This window comes from Ammodytes marinus, assembly GCF_949987685.1.
Source record: "Ammodytes marinus genome assembly, contig: scaffold_74, whole genome shotgun sequence".
Lineage (NCBI taxonomy): Eukaryota > Metazoa > Chordata > Actinopteri > Uranoscopiformes > Ammodytidae > Ammodytes > Ammodytes marinus.
Genome location: NW_027648092.1, coordinates 123,786 through 143,785, shown reverse-complemented (window position 1 = coordinate 143,785; position 20,000 = coordinate 123,786). Strand labels below are relative to the sequence as shown.

General features: G+C 45.6%; 2 protein-coding genes across 3 annotated transcripts in view; both read left to right on the top strand.

The window, feature by feature from the left end:
• LOC307270616 (mitogen-activated protein kinase-binding protein 1-like) overlaps positions 1-15,970 on the top strand; it is a 43,569-nt gene extending 27,599 nt beyond the window's left edge. Inside the window, exons 20-34 of one of the 2 annotated variants that reach the window (XM_080054497.1) lie at positions 503-543; positions 1,004-1,162; positions 1,525-1,662; positions 2,097-2,188; positions 2,490-2,638; positions 3,520-3,672; positions 8,096-8,177; positions 8,802-9,261; positions 9,695-9,840; positions 10,034-10,134; positions 10,933-11,501; positions 11,842-11,929; positions 12,206-12,394; positions 12,619-12,704; positions 13,432-15,970. In XM_080054497.1, coding sequence (XP_079910623.1) covers positions 503-543; positions 1,004-1,162; positions 1,525-1,662; positions 2,097-2,188; positions 2,490-2,638; positions 3,520-3,672; positions 8,096-8,177; positions 8,802-9,261; positions 9,695-9,840; positions 10,034-10,134; positions 10,933-11,501; positions 11,842-11,929; positions 12,206-12,394; positions 12,619-12,704; positions 13,432-13,761 — 2,783 coding nt within the window. In that variant the 3' untranslated portion in view covers positions 13,762-15,970. Of the gene's footprint in view, positions 1-502; positions 544-1,003; positions 1,163-1,524; positions 1,663-2,096; positions 2,189-2,489; positions 2,639-3,519; positions 3,673-8,095; positions 8,178-8,801; positions 9,262-9,679; positions 9,841-10,033; positions 10,135-10,932; positions 11,502-11,841; positions 11,930-12,205; positions 12,395-12,618; positions 12,705-13,431 lie in introns of both variants that reach the window. The other variant, XM_080054496.1, reaches the window with a different exon arrangement.
• A 1,164-nt stretch (positions 15,971-17,134) lies between these two features.
• Positions 17,135-20,000, top strand: part of LOC307270622 (uncharacterized protein) — a 10,663-nt gene continuing 7,797 nt past the window's right edge. The window contains exon 1 of the mRNA XM_080054503.1: positions 17,135-17,197. The gene's annotated coding sequence lies outside the window, so the exon portion shown is untranslated. The remainder of the gene's footprint in view (positions 17,198-20,000) is intronic.

Sequence of the window (20,000 nt, the reverse complement as noted above, 5' to 3'; positions counted from 1 at the left end):
TATCATCCGGGTGGACCTCAGTTATTCACACGGCATCCAATAATCCTGGTTTGTGCGCTTCGCCATCTTGTGAGATTTTTCCTCCGCCTCACGTCGGGGGGAGGGAGATAGCTGACGTATACCTCCGAGGCAAAGTGAGGGACAACGGGCGGAGAGCTGTCACTCAAGAGATCGCGCCAATACATTTTAACTTCCAAAAGAATAAAAACTAGCGTGGGCCAAAAATATTCACCCCCCTCAGAGTTGTCATGGAGATATGACCTAAACATACAGACTAAAATGTTTTTGTGGCCCAGGCTGTAAATAGGTTTAATAATGCTGTGAAAACGGCATGTTTAACATTGGAGTCAATGGAAACGGTCTCTCTTCTGCATACAGCCCCCAGTGGCACTTCCTGGTTACTACAGTTGTGGTCACTTCCTTATTGGATGCTGGTAAAAATCGCTGAGGTTGGGGCTTGGTAGGAATATTAATGTTTACATTCGTCTTTATTTTCCTACAGAAATGTGTGATGGCAAGTCCAGCTGTCTGGATGGCAGGAAGGTGAGAGAGAGGCATCTATACCTGCTTCAGTACATTTAAACTCTACACCCTGTAATGCATGTGATTTGGTGGGAGGTAGAAATAGATATATCATATAGATGTGATGACTACTCTACTTATGACATCTATTGCAGCATGTCCGTCCTGGGAGAGGGATCCCAGACAGACAGACAGATAGACAGATAGACAGACAGACAGACAGACAGACAGACAGACAGACAGACAGACAGACAGACAGACAGAGAGGGATCCCTTACTCTGTCAACTCTTCCTGAGATTTCTTCAAATTTTTTAATCCCGGTAAAGGGTTTTTTACTGGGAGTTTTTTCTCAGCCGAGCTAAGGGTTTAAGGGCAGGGTGTCATATTGTATCATATTGTATGGAATGTAAAGCCCACTGAGGTAAATGTCTATTTGTGATATTGGGCTATACAAATAAAACTGATTTGATTTGTCTCCAGTCCCCCCCCCTCCTCCAGTCCCCCCCCGGCCCCCCCCTCCCCCGGAGACGCTGGTCTCGTCTGACTGACAGCAGTGATGACGTCATGATGGTGAAGAGCATGTTGGACCTGCGGATGTTAGACTCATTCTGTCCAGACAGACAGGCAGAGCAGGAGGAGGTACTGTCTGTCTGTCTGTCTGTCTGTCTGTCTGTCTGTCCGTCCTACTGTCTGTCTGTCTGTCTGTGTGTCTGTGTGTCTGTGTGTCTGTCCTACTGTCTGTCTGTCTGTGTGTCTGTCTGTCTGTCTGTGTGTCTGTGTGTCTGTGTGTCTGTCTGTCTGTCTGTCTGTCTGTCCTACTGTCTGTCTGTCTGTGTGTCTGTCCTACTGTCTGTCTGTCTGTCTGTCTGTCTGTCCTACTGTCTGTCTGTCTGTCTGTCTGTCCGTGTGTGTGTCTGTCTGTCTGTCCTACTGTCTGTCTGTGTGTCTGTCTGTCTGTCTGTCTGTCTGTCTGTCTGTTACATTTGATTTTTCTTTTCCAGGTTTCGTCCCATGAGGTTGGCTTCTCCCATAGTAACCACGGTAACCAAAGGGGGAGTGGTCAGGGTGTGGAGGCGGGGTTACACCGAACCAATCAGGAGCTGGGAAGCACAATCAGTCTGCAGGTCACGACAGCGTGGGTAAGAAGCTCCTCCTCTTTCTCTTACTATTCTACATCTGATCATAAACAGTCAGTCAAGTGATCAATGGAGCTCATAGGGAGATAATAGCTCCTGTATCTGTTGAAGGACAGTCTTAAGGATAATCTTCGGCAACACTAAAGCAAGCTTTGCCATTGAAGACGGTTTAAAAGTCAGTGAGTGAACCTGAAGTTTACACTGTTTATCATAACATGTGTCCCTGTGTGTGTGTGTGTGTGTGTGTGTGTCCCTGTGTGCGTGTGCGTGTGTCTGTCTGTGTGTGTGTGTGTGTGTGTGTGTGTGTGTGTGTGTGTGTGTGTGTGTGTGTGTGTGTGTGTGTGTGTGTGTGTGTGTGTGTCTGTGTGCGTGTGTCTGTCTGTGTGTGTGTGTGCGTGTGTCTGTGTGCGTGTGTGTCTGTGTGTGTGTGTGTGAAGGTGGAGGAGGAGGAACGCACCAATCAGAGTCCAGACAGAGAAGAGCCGGTGCTGTATCCTGATCACTGGGACAGAGTCAGTCTGGCAGGATGGTGAGCTGTCTGTCTGTCTATCTTTCTGTCTGTCTGTCTGTCTGTCTGTCTGTCTGTCTGTCTGTCTGTCTGTCTGTCTGTCTGTCTGTCTGTCTGTCTGTCTGTCTGTCTATCTGCCTGTCTGTCTGTCTGTCTCTCTGTCTCTCTGTCTGTCTGTCTGTCTGTCTGTCTGTCTGTCTGTCTGTCTGTCTGTCTGTCTGTCTGTCTATCTGCCTGTCTGTCTGTCTGTCTCTCTGTCTGTCTGTCTGTCTGTCTGTCTGTGTTGTGGTATTGTTCTTAAACCCCTCCCCCTTCCTGTCAGTGAGTTCCAGGTGAAGGGGGCGTGTCCTAACATAAAAGAGGCGTGTCCTAACTCACCTGTCCAGGACAAACCGTCTCCAGACTCCGGCTGCTCTCTGGGCTTCAACTCTACGCTGTCTCTGTCTCTGGCCAGCCCAGACAAGCAGGGAGGTGAGATACACACACCTCTAGTCTGTCCACACACACACACACACACACACACACACACACACACACACACACACACACACACACACACACACACACACACACACACACACACACACACACACACACACACACACACACACACACACACACACACACACACACACACACACACACACAGAGAGAGAGACACACACACACACACACACACACACACACACACACACACACACACACACACACACACACACACACACACACACACAGACACACACACACATAAGCTGTATCCCATTACAGAGGGCTATAGCCTGTGAAGGCCGAATCGAAGGCCGAACGAGCGTTGTTAAACGAGACGGTCTCCGCAGGTCTCCGTTTACGAGCATTTCCGGTTTGCGTAACAAGCCGTTACCTTGCGTGACGACTCGCCGCTCCTGTGCTGCCTAGCAACCCTGATTGCTGCCAACGGAGACAGCCTTGTCAACGGAGGAAAAAAGAAAAAGAAGTTGCCTACCAGACGAAAAGAAAAAAAAGTACAAGAAAAAAAGAAAGGAAGATAAAAGTTAAGAAGATGGAGCAACACGTTTTGTTATTTTTTATTTTATTTTATGCCATCTCTGAAAAAAACGCAATGAATCTTGGGATATGTTGGGCCACGAAGGATACATCTGATGCAGCCTTCAAAACCGTGAAACGAAGGCTGCATTTCACGACCGCATATGAGGAGCCTTGCAAATCGTTGCAATTGGAACAAGCCTTTGCACGCCGCTATGACGCAATCGGTCTTCAAATGCAGCCTACGTAGACCGCAACCCCTGAATCGAGATCCAGTTATAGAGAGAGAGAGAGAGACCTTAACTGTTTCCTTCTGTTTTCCCTGTCAGACGCTGAGCCTTCAGACCTCGAGCTGGACGATGATGATGATGATGATGAACCAGGAAGAGGAAGTGATGTCACAGCCAATCAGATCGTCCCTCAGACTCCCGACCAGGAAGCTTTCCTCAAGGAACACTTTGTCACTCTGGCTCAGCTGGAAGGTACACACACGCACACACACACACACACACACACACACACACGTCAGCCCAAGTTACCACTGGGACATACTTCGTATGCGGCCTCCATCCTGTCCTCTGCTGGTACTGTGAGCTCAATGAGGAGCACGGATTCACTGGTGGACCACACCACTATGTCGGGGCGGAGAGACGTAGCAGTGATCTCGACCGGGAACCGGAGCTGCCTGTCGAGGTCGACTCTCATGTCCCACTCATGATCTGGGGAAAAAGGCCGAGGTGTTTCTCTTGGCCTGATGTTTCTTCTCCCCCCGTCTTCCGGGACAAAGCTGATGTAGTTGTGGTTCTCTGCCGGTGGTACCCTTTTGCTGCCCTGTCGACGTCCCTCTAGCACCTCAGCTAGCTTTCTCAGGACCTGGTCGTGGCGCCATCTGTAGCGTCCCTGGGAGAGTGCGATCTTGCAGCTTGACAGAATGTGCTGGAGGCTTGCGTTAGGGGTATTGCAGAGTGTACAGCATTCCTCACTCCCGAACCACTGGTGAATGTTCCGAGGACAGGGAAGCGTGTCGTAGGTTGAGCGGATGAGGAAACTGAGCCTTGCCTGCGGGATCTTCCACAGGTCTGACCAGGTGATGTTTCTGTTGGCAACTCCCTCCCAGGTTGTCCATCTTCCTTGTCGGCCCTGTGACACAGCCTTGATTTTATAGCGCTCTTCCTCGGTGCTTGTCACCTCCGCCACCACCATCTCCTTTCTCTCTCTGCGGCTGGCTTTAGACCAGAACCGTGGCGCTACTCCCCATCCCAGCCCTGCTCTTCCCACCTGGACTCTGCCAACAATCTCTGGATGTTGCAGACGACAGACGGCTTGGTCGACCTCATTTTGTGCATTCCCCTTCCGGCCTGTCCGAACCTTGGGGTTTGCGTCCCTTACAGTCTTGTCTGCGGACTCTCTCAACTCGAGACCAAGCAACACACACACACGCATGCCCATGGTCTTTTCTTGCTTGTAGCCCAAGCTGATGGATTGAAGCGGCAGCTGGAGGGTGTTCCTTCCGAAGAGGCCCGTTTCAGAGAGGCATCGTGGCAGGCCCAACCACTTTCGGATGAATGAGTTGGCTTTTCCATCCATCTTACTTATGGTGGATGAGGGGATCTCGCTCATCACCCTCCTGAATAGTGTAAATTGGTAGCACCAGACCTTGTACTTCCCTGGGAGTTGGCTTTGATCGATCTTTGCCAGGCCTTCTGATAGCTGTTTCATCATGGTTCTCCCCATCTGTTTGTCTGTAAGCTCCGCTGTGTACTGCCTCCCCAGGCTTTTTATAGATTGCTCTGACAGGAGTGGGATTTTCTCTCCCCCTGCAAAGAAGATGGTGCTGTCGTTTCTGACTCCTCTTCTGAGAGAGAGGCTCCTTGATTTTGAAGGCTTGATCTTCATACGTGCCCACGACATCAGCTCGTCCATCCTTTTCAGCAATCTTGATGTGCATGCTGCTGTCTGAAGGAGGCTGGTGACGTCGTCCATGTATGACCTCAGTGGGGGTAGTCTCTGCCCAGATGGTAGCTTGATTCCTCCCACCATCTGTCTTGCTCCAATGAGGATTACTTCAAAGGCTGACACGAACAGGATTGGAGAGATGGCACAACCCACAGCGATTCCTACTTCTACCTGTTGCCACCCGGTGGTGAAATCTTGGAGGGCGAAGCACATCTGAAGGTCACTGAAGTAGGATGTAACCATGTTCTTGATGCAGGAGGGCATGTGAAAGAACTCCATGGCGTAGTTGATCAGCTGGTGTGGGACTGATCCGTACGCATTAGCAAGATCGAGCCAGACGACGTGCAGGTCTTCCTTCTCCCGCTTGGCATTCTGGATCTGGTCCCAGATCATTGTAGAGTGCTCTACGCACCCTGGAAAGCCTGGGACTCCTGCTTTCTGGCAGTTTGTGTCAATGTAGCCATTCTCAAGCAGGTAGGTCGTCATCCTTCTGGCCAGCACTGAGAAAAATATTTTCCCTTCTACGTTCAGCAGGGCGATGTTTCTGAACTGACTGATGTCTTTGGAGTTCGCTTCCTTAGGGATGAAGACCGCTACTGCTCTTTGCCACTCGGATGGAATGAGTTGCTTTTTCCAGACAGTTCTCATGAGGTACCATAGCAGCTCTAGTACCTTGGGGCAGTTCTTATAGAGCTTTAGGGGATTCCATTGGGGCCTGGTGCTGATGAAGACCTTGCCTTCTTGACGACTTGCCTGACTTCACTGAGCTTGGGGGGGACGATGTTAAAGTCAGCAGTTGGAGGTGTAGGCTTAGGCACGTACCCTGGTGTTCCTAATGGGACGTTCCTTACTGGATCACTGTACTGATCTCTGACGTGCTGTTCCAGTTGCTCCCTGGTGGCTTCGAGCTTCCCACTCTTCTTCTCCTCTAGCAGCTGTCTGGCATGCTTGAAGGGGTCTTTGAAGAAGCAGGCTCGTTCTTTTTGTTTCCGTTTGCTGCGCTTGTGGATACGTTCAGCTCTGCGAAGCCTGGACAGTCTTTGCCTTTGCACTAGCTGGTCAATCTCCTTTTCCCTCCTTCCCTTCTCTCTCTGGGCGGTCCTCTGGTTTGAGGTCACTTCACCAAACCTGTCCTTGCCGCCCTGGTACAGGAAGTCCCCAAACTGATTGAGCTTGGATTCCGCTCCTCCTCGCAGCGATTCCTCCAGTGTCTTGATCAGGTCTGTGTCCAGTGTTCGCCATGCTCTGTCTCGTTTGCTTTCGGCCATTTGAGCTTTCCTCTTCTGGCTGGTTTCTTGGTCTCTGCATTTGGCTCTGTCCTGTGTGGGTTGGTGGCAGCTGGGTCTTGGTACTCACGTGGAGGCTCTCCCTCCACCAGTGGGCCTTCTTCCTCTGTGACATCTTTGCCTTCTGCAACGTTGGGTCCGTCGGCTCTGTGGTTTTCAACCTGTTCCTCTTGTCTGACCTGCTGATGCAGTGCAAGGTTGCTGTTGGCCCTTATGACCACACTTCGCTTCCCCTGGTGGATTCGCAACCCGAGGTGCACACAGGATTGTGGGTCAGAATTGCGCAAATAGGATGCTGTTTTCAACACTAAAAATCTCAGCTGGATCTAGTAGACATCCGGGCATTTCTAACCATACTAAATCAGGCCTCAAGAATCATCATCCTAAATCTTTTTTCTACCAAACTATATAGTAGAAAGTCTGGGGACTGTAACACAGGGATATAGTCTGAGGGTTTCCTTTAGAGATGAAGTGATCATTGCAAAACACTGGAACTTCTCTGGTGTTTAGACACAGCCTAGGCTCTGTAAATGGCTGGTGTTAAACCAGTGGCCTCGCAACGGTCGCCGTCGGAGTCCAAATAACGCTGCGGTTAGTTCAAATAACCTGTGTTTTCATGAATGACCTTTAAGGTCTCACTCCCACTTCTCCCAGTTGGTCCATACCGTGATTATCATTTTCTGCATCTTTTTACAACTTTTTTAGGATTTCCTATGTAGTGCAATTTAAGTTAAGTTAAGTTAAGTTAAGTTAAGTTAAGTTAAGTTAAGTTAAGTTAAGTTAAGTTAAGTTAAGTTAAGTTAAGTTAAGTTAAGTTACTTTATTTGTCTTTTCGCATCTCCCCTCTCAACTTAACACACTCCAGAGGGGGTCCTCACACAGGGTCAGCCATAGTACAGACAGACAGACAGACAGACAGACAGACAGACAGACAGACAGACAGACACACTCCAGAGGGGGTCCTCACACAGGGTCAGCCATAGTACAGACAGACAGACAGACAGACAGACACACTCCAGAGGGGGTCCTCACACAGGGTCAGCCATAGTTCAGACAGACAGACAGACAGACAGAGAAATTCCAGAGGGGGTCCTCACAGAGGGTCAGCCATAGTACAGACAGACAGACAGACAGACAGACAGACAGACAGACAGACAGACAGACAGACAGACAGATAGACACACTCCAGAGGGGGTCCTCACACAGGGTCAGCCATAGTACAGCGCCCCTGGAGCAGTTTGGGGTTAAGTGTCTTGCTCAAGGACACAATGGTAGAGATGGTGGGCACCGTAGATGTAATACCAGCCTCTGCAAGTTTTAACTAACTAACTAACACCCTCCTGTCCGGTGCCGGAGATCTAACCAGAGACCTCATGGTTACTGGGAGGAACCAGAGACCTCATGGTTACTGGGAGGATCCAGAGACCTCATGGTTACTGGGAGGAGGAACCAGAGACCTCATGGTTACTGGGAGGAGGAACCAGAGACCTCATGGTTACTGGGAGGAGGAACCAGAGACCTCATGGTTACTGGGAGGATCCAGAGACCTCATGGTTACTGGGAGGAGGAACCAGAGACCTCATGGTTACTGGTCAGCCACCTTTCCTCTGGTAATGTAGTGATTATAACTAAAGGTTTAAACTCTTGTGTTGATGTTTAACAGGAAGTCCCAGCAAAGCTTCTCACAGCTCCAGTGAGAGTCTGAGCATCTCCTCCAGGTTCCTGTCCCAGAATGCATCTGGAAGGTAACGCACACACACACACACACGCACACGCACACACGCACACACACACACACACACACACACACACACACACACACAAAGGCACACGCACATTGAAATCACAAAGCTACACACTCTGTTATTACTTTACTTGTTTAGTCTCACCTCAAAAAACTTTTATTTTCAGTTTGACATTAGACATAGAAACGTGTAGAGTAGAGTACGCCATGTTTGTTGTTCATTTTATTTTATCTTTTATTTTGTATTCCTGTTTTCAGTGTTTTTTGAGTAAAAGTTATTACATTTTTTTTATAATTAAAGTATTTCAAGATGTTTTCCCTGTGCATAACCCTTAACCCCTAACCCCTAACCCCTAACCCTGTATAAAGGGCCAGGGTTAGATGATGCTGCCTCTGACACATTTCATCTTTGTCTCTCCAAAACTTTCTAATGAAAACGGAAAAAATGCCAAAAAATTATCTGAAAAAACACTAAAGATATTCTACAGGCCTTTGATTCGTTTTTAAATGTTTTCTAATGTGTTTTATGTATTGTAATCTTGCCCCTGTAAAGCACTTTGACTTGTGTCTGAATTGTGCTATAGAAATAAACTCGCCTTGTTAAGATGAGTCTCTTGTGTTGCAGTCGGGCTGTGCTTCCTCTTCCCTCTCGCAGCAACGGAGACGTGAAGCCTCGGCCGCTGGTGTCTGAGGTCAGACCGCTGATGGAGCAGAACCAAGCACAGACACAAGGACAGACACACGGACAGACACAAGGACAGACACACGGACAGACACAAGGACAGACACACGGACAGACACACGGACAGACACAGGGACAGACACAAGGACAGACACAAGGACAGACACACGGACAGACACAAGGACAGACACACGGACAGACACAAGGACAGACACAAGGACAGACACACGGACAGACACACGGACAGACACAGGGACAGACACACGGACAGACACAAGGACAGACACAGGGCCAGACACAGACACAGGGCCAGACACAGACACACACACAGACACAGGGCCAGGAGAGGAGGGTTTCCTGGTGTCACCAGCAACAAACATCAGCGCTTCAGTTCTCCTCACAGGTTCGTAGTCGACACATTTTACATCTGACTAGAGCAGTAAGGGTTAGGGTTAGAGCAGTAAGGTGCTTCTCATGTAAATGAAAGGCTCTGCATTCCAATTCCAATATTGTAACAGACTCCATCATGTTTGGGAATATTTGAATGGTGCTTTGTTTAAGGCTTTTTTGTGTTTTTTTTTGTAAAACATATTTTTTTCACTTTTTGGGGCGTTTTTTAATCATTTTTACAGGTTTTATTTTAAAAGTTTTTTGGATGCTTTCTAGAAAGATACTACACTTTATTTTCTAGTAATTTCCTTTTGGAAAAAAATGTTTTTTTTTTTGCAAATTTTGTATGACGAATGATCGAATACTACAAAATGATAATAGCAAGTCATACATTTATTTGATCAAATCCTATTCTTTCCCCCACTGCACAGGATCCCAGTTCACAGGATCCCAGTTCACAGTCCCAGACCCCGGCCGGGACAGAGAGCCAGCAGCAGATAACTGACAGAAAGCTACTGAACCCTGGAGGAGCAGAAGAAGAAATCCCCTCCTACCGCCCGGCACCAACGAAGAAGAAGCCTGTGACATTTGGGTAACTTCTGTCTCTTATATGAGGCTCAGTTTATCTGTTGTGTTTTTTAATAATTTTTATTCTTAGACATATTTACTAGCATTTTACTATTTGCTTTTATGTTCTATAGATATTGTAAAGCACTCTGTGACCCTGTCTGTGAAAAGCGCTATGTAAATACATTTTACTGACTTACTATCTTACTTCCTTACAGGCGGACTGTGGGACCGACGGCCCGGGCCGCTGCCTCTCATATGAACTGTTCTACTGGAATGAGGAAAACACAGTCAGTACAGAGTCTACACACTGACACAGGTAACTGTCTGTCTGTCTGTCTGTCTGTCTGTCTGTCTGTCTGTCCAGTCAGTGCAGAGTCTACACACTGACACAGGTACCTGTCTATTAGGGGTGTAACGGTACACTATTAGGGGTGTAACGGTACACTGTTAGGGGTGTAACGGTACACTATTAGGGGTGTAACGGTACACTATTAGGGGTGTAATGGTACACTGTTAGGGGTGTAACGGTACACTGTTAGGGGTGTAACGGTACACTGTTAGGGGTGTAACGGTACACTATTAGGGGTGTAACGGTACACTATTAGGGGTGTAATGGTACACTGTTAGGGGTGTAACGGTACACTTAAGTCAACGACAAGTTTTAAGAATTTACACAAACTGATAGTTCCTTGAAGCCACAAAAAATGAAATATTTGAATTTTTTAGATGCACCTGTAAAACCCTCTCTCTCTGTCTCCCCTGTCTCTCTCTCTCTCCCTCTCTCCCTCCCTCCCTCGCTCTCCCTCTCTCTCTCTCTCTCTGTCTCCCCTGTCTCTCTCTCTCTCCCTCTCTCCCTCCCTCGCTCTCTCTCTCTCTCTCCCTCTCTCTGTCTCTCCCTCTCTCTCTCCCTCTCTCCCTCCCTCTCTCTCTCTCTCTCCCTCCCTCCCTCTCTCTCTCTCTCTCTCTCTCCCTCTCTGTCTCTCCCTCTCTCTCCCCCCCTGTTTCTCTCTCTGTCTCTCTGTCTCTCCCTCCCTCTCTCTCCCTCCCCCCCTGTATCTCTCTCTCTCTCTCCCTCCCTCTCTCTCTCTCTCTCTCTCTCTCTTTCTCTTTTCAGGTGATTCTGTCTCTCCGTCCAGAGAAGTTTCTCAGTTTCTTCCGTTACAGCGTCCGACTACATTGCCCTCTTCGCCTAGAAAGCCACAAAACATGAACCAATCCATTCCCACTCACACACAATCCATTCCCACTCACACACAGCACATTCCAGGCCATACCCAGCCCGCTCCAGTGCATAGACAGAGCCCAGCCTCTACACCAAAGACCCCACATCAAGAATCAACATTCACATTCACCCACATCGTTCCCATTCCCATTCAAACACAGCCAGTACCGGTGCATACCCAAGCCGCTCCAGTGTATAGACAGAGCCCTGCGTCCCCACGATCGCCACAAACAGAAACAATCACTTTCACCACAGCTTCCACTCTTCCTAGAAAGTCTTCCTCTAACTCCAGTAATTCTGCGTTAGCTTCCCGTAGCTACATGAGTCCCACGGCTAGCTCCATGGCCAAGAAAATGTCTCGTTCCATCTCCGTTGGCGACGGATTGGACCTGACGGACGGGTCCGAGGACTTCGCAATGACATCATCAGCATCAGTATCATCGACGGTGGTGGTCGCTATGGTAACCACGTCTTCTGAATAAATGCAGAAAAATTAGGGCTGTCAAACGATTTTCATATTTTTTTCCAAATATTTTTTTATAAATTGTATGTTCGATTATTTCTTTGATAAAATTAATCAAATCTAATGTTTAAAATAACATTTTATTTGAGTCACTATTTAAAGCTCCTTACCAGTGAATCGAACGAAATTCTGACTTTTTTAAACCAGAGTTAAAAAATGTAATTGATCCGATTTCTGAAAATGAATCGTTTAACAGCCCGGGGTATTTTGTTTGGTCCTCATGTTTTATTAAATTTTCTTTTGACATAATAATAATAAAATCCACTTCCTGGTTCCAGGTGAAAGAGACTCCGCCTCCTCCTCCTGTTGCCGTGGTTTCCTCTAACGCTCACACACCTGTCGTCGTCGCCGCTGGCAACAACCACGGTAACCAGGGTAACCATCTGAAGAGAGATTGAATCGATTAGAAAAAGATTTAAAAAAAATACAAATATTGAATTTTTTTATATGTATTCTTCTGCAAGTCAACACTACCTGCGACAGCAAAATTAACATGTAAAATAATAATAATAATAATAATAATAATAATAATAATAATAATAATAATAATAATAAATGTATGATCATTTATTATAAAAAAATTGTAATAATAAAAAAAAAGAAAATCAAAAACATTTAATTTTTTTATTTATTTATTTCCAGCCCCTGCTCCCCGCGGGCTGCAGGCTCGGGTCCCCGGCAGCAGCCGATCACTTCCTGATAAACCAACGCTGTCATCGCTCGCATCATCGATTACATCACCACCAGCGTCTTCCTCGTCGTCATGGAAACCTCCCCCGGTCTCTGTGCCCCCCCTCTCTCCCCCGCACACACAGGGGGGGGTGCACACAGGTACATTGTCTCTCTGTTTTTAGTTTAAAAAAAATGTATGGTATACTCCGAACCAAATATCTCAACTTCTAAAGCACTTACATCAACTAAACTTTCCATAATCATTCTCAGCACTATTCTGAAGGTTATTACAGAAGGATTTGTTCATATGTTGTTCACTGTCTGATTTATGAGACATTTTCTTCTTATAAAAATGATGAAAATGCTTTTTTTTCTGTGTTCAGATGAGCCAATCAGCATAGAGAGCTGCAGAGCTTTGACCAATGAGCTGCAGAGCTGCTTCAGGAGAGCAACACACCTGTTCAGGAAGGTGAGGGATGGATGGAGAGATGGACAGATAGATAGATAGATAGATAGATAGATAGATAGATAGATAGATAGATAGATAGATAGATAGATAGATAGATAGATAGATAGATAGATAGATGGACGGACGGACGGACGGACGGACGGACGGACGGGCGGGCGGACGGGCGGGCGGGAAGGATGGATAGATAGATAAATAGATAGACAGACAGACAGACAGACAGACAGACAGACAGACAGACAGACAGACAGACAGACAGACAGATAGATAGATAGATAGATAGATAAATAGACAGATAAATAGACAGACAGACAGACAGACAGATAGATAAATAGACAGACAGACAGACAGGCAGACAGACAGACAGACAGACAGACAGACAGACAGACAGATAGATAAATAGACAGACAGACAGATAGATAGATAAATAGATAGACAGACAGACAGACAGACAGACAGACAGACAGACAGACAGACAGACAGACAGACAGATAGATAGATAGATAGATAGATAGATAGATAGATAGATAGATAGATAGATAGATAGATAGATAGATAAACAGACAGACAGACAGACAGACAGACAGACAGACAGACAGACAGACAGACAGACAGACAGACAGACAGACAGACAGACAGACAGACAGACAGACAGACAGACAGACAGACAGACAGACAGGACAGACAGACAGACTAACCTTCTCTCTCTCTCTCTCTCTCTCTCTCTCAGGTGAGCGGCTCCTCCTCCTCCTCCGATCAGAGTGACATGGCTCTCGTCCTATCAGAAGCCTTCGTGGGCATGAGGGCGGAGCTTAACTGTCTGCCTCTGTCACAGCCTTCGCCCCAGTGCATTCTGGGAGAGCAGGGGGGGCTGGGCGGGCTGGGGGGGGTCGGGGGGGAAAAGACCGCGGCCCTGCTGGAGGAGTATTCACTGCTGCTGTTACAGGCTGTTCACAGGAGGGTCAATGAGGGACATGCTAACACTGCTAGTAATGCTAATAACACTGGTAATAATGGCAGTAATCCTATCAGTTCTAGTAATGTTAGCAAGACAGAGTGACCGCCAGCACAATGCTAGGGACGGGGATCCTAATAATAATAATAATAATAATAATAATATATTCAATTTATATAATATGTTTTTTTAAAAGGTGTAGTCAGTGGTTCTGGAGAACGATAGTCAATGATAGTAATGCTAATAACACTCACAATGCTAGCAAGACCGCCAGCACACTGCTAGGGAGGGGCAATCAAATAAGGTTTTTTACATTACATGTCATTTTAGCAGACGCTTTTATCCAGCACACATTTCATTCATACACCGATAGCAGCAGCAGCTACCACGCAGGGTGCAAGCTAACTATCAGGAGACATTTAGGGTTCAGTGTCCTCTCCCTCTCTCTCTCTCCTCTGGACTAAATATTCAGATTTTATTTCTCTGCAAAAGTCTTAAACTCTTAAAGCAACGGCTCGTCAAACTTTTTAAACCGTTTCTTACAAACTGAAGCAACGGACGTCTGAAGTTTTTACCAAGTTGGATTTTTTAAAGATGTTGATGTTCTGTTCATTCCTTGAAGTTCCTGACGGACTAAAGCAGCCGATAATGTAATAATGTTTCTATGTTTAAAGTCTCTACGAGGAACTTTAAATATGTTTCAAATGGTCAAAATGTTCCCCTGATGCGCTGGAATGAACTAGAGCTAGAAAGTTCCTTGTAGACGCTTTAATACACTTTCTTAACCGTTAACGTAATAACTTTTTGCCCACATCACCATTCCACTGTTGTGAGTTGCTGCTAGACGTCTGCACACTACATCCTACACTCCAAGCAGCTTCAAAGTTACACATCACGCCTTTAAAAATACTGATACAAGTATATTCTGACATTTTTGGTTCAAGTTATTATTATTGTCAAAAAAAGTTATTGCAGCATTGGGTCAGAAATGTATAAAGTTATTTGCACGTTACTTAAACCTGCAGTGTGTAGAATTTGGGGATTTTTTTTTTTTTTCGTGGCAGAATTGGTATAAAAATAATTATAATATCCATAAGTACGTTTAATTTAGTGCATTCTAGCTGAATTTTTTTTTTTTTTTTTAGAATTATAATTTTTACCCATAGAAAGGGTCTCTTATATCTCCGTATTTCTCCATACCATGGACCAAGGCCTGGGCGCCGCCATGTTGGAAGCGTCATAGTTGTAATGTCTTCAGTTCTACAGCAGCTCAGAATGGAACAGCTGGCCACACTGTGTCCATCAGAACTACCAGCTGGAATGTTCTGTTGCTCCTCTGAACGGGAGCCATAGAGACACACTGTTGTGATGATGTCATGTTACACACTGCACCTTTAATTTTGGGCTTTTCTTACGTTATGAACTGAAACGTCAAACTCTTCTGGCTGCTGCACAACAACAGACTTCTGATTATTGATTATTTTATTGTTACTGTAGAGATGTTTTAAAGGAGCAACACCAGCAATATGTCACTGTCTGTACTTAACACTGTCCGTCTGTCTGTCTGTCTGTCTGTCTGTCTGTCTGTCTGTCTGTTTGAACAATCTTTATTTCTTTTCTCCTGAGTGACTTGAATTCAACACAGACTTCCTGCAAAGCGTCACAATGAACATTCCCTGTGTTCCAAATCTCCTCCTCTTTCTCTCTCTCTTTTCTCTCTCCTCTCTCTCTTTCTCTCTCTCTCCTCTCCTCCATACTACATCTGATCATAAACAGTATCTAGTTAGCATGCAGTATGCTACAACTGGGACATACTTTAACTTATTTATTTCATCCTAACATGGCTCCTTGATCTTGCCTCTTGCTTTTATATCCGTCTCATCGCTGGTTGTTTTCACTGGGAGGCTCAGTCCATGTGATGTAACTTCTGCTGCAGTGGATTGTGGGTCAGAACCTCCATAAAGCTGCTGGTTTCAACACTAAAAATCACCACCAGATGTAGTAGGACATCTGGGTATTTTTCAGCACAGTATAAAACAGCATGGAGGGATGGGGATTGGAACGCAGGGTTCATGTGTATATATTATTGTCTGACTGACTGACTGACTCACTCACATGTTAAAATGAGTATGTAGTACATACTATGTACATTTTTATACTTGTCTTTTAGAGAGTCGGCGTCGGGCTTTAGAGTCGGCGTCGCGCTTTAGAGAGGCGGCGTCGGGCTTTAGAGAGGCGGCGTCGGGCTGAAACACTTTCTACTTTGTCACAAAAAGGTCAAAAATATTTCCATGTTTTTTTTGTGAAATTTTAATAAAAATTTCAGAATTCATTTGGATGTTTTGGTTTTAATGCTACTCTCTCTCTCTCCCTCTCTCTCTCCCTCTCTCTCTCGCTCTCTCTCTCTCTCTCTCGCTCTCTCTCTCTCTCTCCCCTCTCTCTCTGTCTCTCCCCTTTCTCCCTCTCTCTCTCTCTCTCTCTCTCTCTCTCTCTCTCTCTCTCCATCCCTCTCGTCTAAACAGTAACATTAACAGGCTAAATGCACTTCAGTACTTTTCCTCTCTAACTCTTCTTGGCTTCTGATTGGTCCCATTGAGTCACATGTGAGTTGGGGAACCAGGAAGTGTTGTTGAGGTGAATGTGTTGAAGTGGAAAAAGTGGGTTGCTTTTGAAAAACACACACATACCACACACACACACACACACACACACACACACACACACACACACACACACAGAGACACATAGTGACTCACTCAGCCTAACCACCAAACATCAAACCATCACGTTAGACACACAAACACACACAGTCACACACTCACACAGAGAGACACAGTAACACACACACACACACACACAGAGAGACACACACACACACACAGTGACTCACTGGCCTAACCACCACATATTAAACCATCGTGTTACATTCGCTAGCAGTCTGATCCGAATACAACCATCTTTAACGGACATTATCTCAACTTCTAAAGCACTTACATCAACTAAACTTTCCATAATCATTCTCAGCACTATTCTGAAGGTTATTACAGAAGGATTTGTTCAGATGTTGTTCACTGTCTGATTTATGAGACATTTTCTTCTTAAAAACATGATGAAAATGCATTTTTAAGACCTGGACATATATTTTTGGATTTATGGAATGAAAAAGTGTCTCATCTTGTTAAGTCTCCATGGTAACGCATAACAACAAACCGATGACTCATCAGCTGGTCATGTGACAAAGAAAGTTTATTTAAAACAAAGTTTGAAATGGCAACGCTCCCAAACAGTGAGTCACCGTGGGAAACTATGCCTGTGTGTGTGCATGTGGTAAACAGGGTGTGTGTGTGTGTGTGTGTGTGTGTGTGTGGTAAACAGGGTGTGTGTGTGTGTGTGTGTGCATGTGGTAAACAGGGTGTGTGTGTGTGTGTGTGTGTGTGTGTGTGGTAAACAGGGTGTGTGTGTGTGTGTGTGTGGTAACAGGGCGTGGCTCTGCTGGATTTCCTCTTTTCTAACAGAGTGCGCTTGACTCTGCAGCTCACAGGTACGTCTCTCCACTCGCCTACATTCAAACTTTAGTCTTTATTATCACAGTGTGTGTGTCTCTCTCTCTGTCTCTGTCTCTCTCTCTCTCTCTCTCTCTCTGTGTCTCTCTCTGTGTCTCTCTCTGTGTGTGTGTGTGTGTGTGTGTGTCTGTGTGTGTGTGTCTCCTCTCTGTCTCTGTGTGTGTGTTATTTTTGTGCTGTTTGAAGTCGATTTAAAGTGACAGCGCTATGAGTTTATACAGTTTTTTCCTTCATCAGCTTTAGTTCACTCCCTCACAGTTAGATAGATAGACAGACAGACAGACAGACAGACAGACAGACAGATAGAGGGTCTTTTTCTGTCAGCATTAAGTTACTTCACTTCCCCCTGTTGCGTATCCCTAAAGAGGTTTCACATCTCACACTTTGCTTCCTAAGTTCTCCCCAGCTGTGGTTAGGTCAGGTTACACTTGTTCTGGTGAACATTGTCTAAGGTTTATTCTCATAAGTGAATAAACAAACTTTCCTCACAGGAGAATGTGATCCCTGGAACACTGTTTGAAGTTAGAAAGCTTCCTGAAAAACTGTCATGGTCTGTCTTTGTCCTGTCTTGTTTTGGTGTTTCCTGTTTTATTTTGGTACGTCTGTCTTGTTCCTCCCCATGTCCTGTCAAGTTTCCCTCCTGTGTGATTACTGCTCCCTTCCCTAATGTGTTTCACCTGTCCCTCGTTGTCTGCCCTGTCTTGTGTGTATATAACTCCCAGTGTTTCTTTGTTCCCTGTCCGAGCATTGTACCTGTTGGTGAGTCTGTCCTGTGTATGTCCTGTATGTCCTGTATGTCCTGTGTTTCCTGTTCTCCTGTTCTCCTGGACTTTTTGCCTGTTGGCCTTTTTTGTTACATTTTTGGACAATAAATATCTTCTAGTTTAACTTTCTAGTGATGGGTCGATGAGGCCTCGTCAAGCTTTGCGACACTTTACCAAACTGTATTGATACTGTGTCGGTACTGTGTCACTGTGCTGCTCAATACTGACACCTGCTGGATCTTTAAAATCATTACCGGTAACCCAACGACAGACTCAACTGACATACTGATTTAAGACCTGCTATTCAATAATATAATTTAACTTATTGTATTTTATATTGTAACATTTCATATCTTAATCAAAGTTTGAATATCTTTGATATTGTAGTGAACGTTGTGGTGTTGAGTTCTGATAGATGAAGTGTGAACTGGGAAGAACCAGATGAGATCAAGGAAATAAAAACAAACACCTTATTTGCGGATATAAGATCAAAATGGTCCCACACGGCGGAAACTTTTCTTTTTCTCTCTGGCTCCATTATGGCGTGCAGATAAGATTTTCGTTTGAAATGATGAGTGATTGTTTTGGCAGAGACCCATCCCGTTTACACAGGGGTGGATTACTGCACGGGCACACCGGGCACAGGCCCAGGGGCCCAAGGGCTCAGAGGGGCCCTTAGCCAGAGATACTGATAGTAACTTTTCATGTCGCATAGTCAAGTCACTCATGTCAATAACAGGGTCCAAAAAGGAATAGCCTTAATATAAGGATACTCATCACAATAGATAGAAATCATCATGGGCCCCTCAACTAGTAGGGGAGAAATACAAAAGCAAGTTAAAAACAACAGCATTACTAGCTCTGTCTTAGGGGCTCCATGAGGGGCCTTGAAGGCCCTCTCACACATACAGGAATAAGCTTTCTATGTGTGAATTCTAAATTGTTCATATAAAGTGGCTATCCACCCTGTATCTGTTGAAATGGGCCTCCATCATAGAACATGGGTCTGACCAATCTGTTTAAGAAAAATATGAATAATGTTCCTTCTGCATCTCAGGAGTTGATATAGCCTCTAAAATTTCCTCTCAAAGTGCACGAGATTGATGCATTTTACTTTAAAAATGTAAAACAAAAATCCGGGGGGGCATGCCCCTGGACCCCCCAAGATGGTACAGGGTCCCTCCAACAGTATCCCAAAATCCTGTGGGAAACACTGACTTCCTTGATATGTTTTTGCCATTAATTGTTTGTATCTGTGCGAACAAGTCAGTGTACCGGACTGGATAGGGAGGAGTGGGGGGCCCTTTAAGAGTTTGTGCCCAGGGGCCCATTATCTCATAATCCGTCTATGCGTTTAGAGATGTGCTTCCTTTTAAACACAGTTTGGCGCCCGGCGAGCCGCATGACAAGCGACACTGCAGCTGAATCGGTCACGTGACTTTCTTAAAGCGATACGCGCAGCGACACGGGGCTTCGCTCTGTGAGCTCGAGTTGCCCGACCCATCAGTGTAACTTTCTGGGTCCTGCCTGTCTGCCTGTCTGCCTGTCTGCCTGTCTGCCTGTCTGCCTGTCTGCCTGTCTGCCTGTCTGCCACTTACCATAACACACTGTGTAATATGACATCATCAATAAAGTTCTAGAATGCAACGCTCCCTGGGTAACCCCACCCCTTTAGAATAATAACAGAAGCTACAGTGGCCTTCAAGGACAAGAACAATTCTAAATTCTAAACAATGCACCTGATGACATTTCAACCAACATGGATGCCTCCATAAGACTTGCCTGCTCAATGTACAAAATGTAATATTAACATTTGTAATTCTCCGCTCAGGAGGATAATTCAGATTATTGGCAGAGGTGATTTTACACCAATGAGGACATATTTATGAATGAAGATATTGATTTTAGCTAATGAATTACTTAAAATGTTACACAGTGCCCCTTTTAATAAGGTAAGTCAAGAGTCATCAAAAATAATAAATTACTTTAAATGTTACACAGTGTCGCTTTAAAGGAA